This window comes from Helianthus annuus, chromosome 8 (genome assembly GCF_002127325.2).
Source record: "Helianthus annuus cultivar XRQ/B chromosome 8, HanXRQr2.0-SUNRISE, whole genome shotgun sequence".
Lineage (NCBI taxonomy): Eukaryota > Viridiplantae > Streptophyta > Magnoliopsida > Asterales > Asteraceae > Helianthus > Helianthus annuus.
Genome location: NC_035440.2, coordinates 33,700,199 through 33,702,406, shown reverse-complemented (window position 1 = coordinate 33,702,406; position 2,208 = coordinate 33,700,199). Strand labels below are relative to the sequence as shown.

The 2,208-nt window shown below is 36.9% G+C and overlaps 1 protein-coding gene across 2 annotated transcripts; it reads right to left on the bottom strand.

Annotated features, from left to right (window-relative positions):
- Positions 1-374: 374 nt before the first annotated feature.
- On the bottom strand, positions 375-1,931 carry LOC110872565 (dof zinc finger protein DOF2.4). Of its 2 annotated transcripts, none has more exons than XM_022121377.2 (2): positions 1,672-1,931; positions 375-1,492 (listed from the first exon to the last, which is right to left on the bottom strand). In XM_022121377.2, exons 1-2 carry the CDS (start codon positions 1,723-1,725, stop codon positions 686-688), a joined length of 861 nt encoding a protein of 286 aa, XP_021977069.1. In that variant the 5' UTR covers positions 1,726-1,931; the 3' UTR covers positions 375-685. The 2 variants fall into 2 exon arrangements, with proteins under 2 accessions (XP_021977069.1, XP_021977070.1); XM_022121378.2 differs by having other exon boundaries at positions 418-1,489; positions 1,672-1,930.
- Between the last annotated feature and the right edge of the window lie 277 nt (positions 1,932-2,208).

Below are 2,208 nucleotides of genomic sequence, written 5' to 3'. Positions count from 1 at the left end.
AACATCTCAAACAATTTTTGCACAAAATTTCCATCATTAAAAAGGGTATACTTCCCCAATTCATATGGCATCTCTAATAACATACACATCATGAACTCATAATTATGACTCTTGATTTAAACACAAAACTAGCTAGTGCACACATAACAAAACTCTCCCTTTTCTTCTTTTAACTAACAAATCAAACCTGTTCATGTAAACATAACTTTTCCCATCAGCTTTGAATAAAACTAGAAAGGTAGTATAGAAGCTGAGTTACATTTCAAACCCCTAACAACGCGCAATAGATATTATATAGAATCTTGAATGGAATTGAAATTGATGCTTTCTTAAGTCATTTCGTTTCTGGATCATGGGTGTCTTAGCAAAACAAATTGAGAGTAAACTTAAACTGATTAACACAAACAAAGATACATATAAAAGAAAGTAACTCACATGATAGTAGTACAATGCAACTTACAAATATAACCTCATGAACAATAGAACAAAGCAAATTATATGTATATATTATATATCACTAGAATTAAGCCCTATGCCCTAGGGTTTCCACGAAATCTTTCATATTGATACCAACCGTCTCATTGCACAACCAATGCTAATTAGCGATGCACAATGTTGATGGCATCTCTGCCCACAAGTGAAGACGATGCAAGTTTAAAATGGAAAGATGGAAAAATAATGTAGATCACAAGAGATGGGTAGTAGTAGTAGTAGTAGAAGAAGTGAAGCCACTGAGATCAGTTGTGCCCCATGCAACATTGCTAGTACCCAAAAACTGATCATTTCCTGAAATGCCCAGGAAGTTTCTTGACAAGTTCATCTCTTGATGTTGTTGTTGCTGATGACTTTCCTCCATCTTCAACCCTCCAACTTGTCCACTATAATTTGATGGACCTTCTCCATACATCCCACCATTAGAACCTTCCATATTTGGAAAGTGAGTAAATTTAAACAAATCAGTTCCATTTCCACCCCCATAAGTTAAACCAAGATCCCCACCTCCAAAGTGATGCAAGGGGGGTAATATTGGAAAGTGAGGTGGTTGAGTGTTGTGAGATAAATGCCCTAATATATCTGCTGGGGCATTACTAGTTGAGCTTATGGTAGCTGATGGTGACTTTGACCTAGAACCCCTTGAACCCTTGTTGCTTTTCTTGTTTCTCCTGCAACCACCGCCTACCGGAACGTTCCTTAACGCACCCCCTCTTGTCCAATACCGCCGACAAGTCTTGCAAAAGTGACGAGGCTGTGACAGGCTGTAGTTGTTGAAGTAGCAGAACTTAGTGTTAGTAGATTCACATCTAGGGCATTTCATGGCTGTGTCTGGCTGTGGCAGCTTTGTCATCCTTCCAGGATCCAATATTTGTAAAGATCTTCCATCTCCACCACTCCCCAGCGGTGGTGGTGGTGGCAGCAGCAGCGGTGGTGGAAGCTGACAAATCTCATGATCACCACCACCACCATCATCAAGTCCAAGTCCTCCAGCTGGCTGCTGTGAAATCAAGAAAATCAAGATGTGGGTATATTCTACAACAGATAATAAAGGAGAAAAGCACAAAGAATATATGAAATCATTATCTTTTTCTTTTGTTTACATAATTATCAAGTAATAAGCTTTTGTTGCTTTAGGTTAGAGAAGGTGTATGTAATTATGGAAAAGCTATCAGTTACCTGCTGAGGCCAATTGGGAGGATCTACATAGGAAGGAAGTGATGAGAAAACCATATGATTAACTGGGTGGTCTCTAATTGAAAGCTCTGATCTTGCTTTAGTTTCTTTTGTAAAAGTATGATGGGGTTGAGTATATGGTGGAGAATCACATCAATAATAATAAGACTTTCACAGAGAGAGATAGGAGCCTGGAAAGATAAAGGAAGAAAGGAGAATGGAGAAGGCTGTGTTGTGTTTATTTATTTTTGCTCCATGCTCCTAGCCCACTCTCATTTTTTACTTATATATAATTTCTAGGGTTTGCTCTAACTAAATTTCTAATCTTATCAAATTGTAAATGTTATAGTACATACAAAATCAATTAAAAATCAAATTAAAGTAACAAAATTACTAGACTGTGTAAACACTTGTCATGGTGTTATAATAAAAGAAAAAAAGAAGAGTAAACTATATATATAGTTATCATGGGAAAAAATCAAATAAGAAGTTTAGTTTTGGTAGAAAGGATAGGAAGCAATAAGAAGAGAACTTATAGCA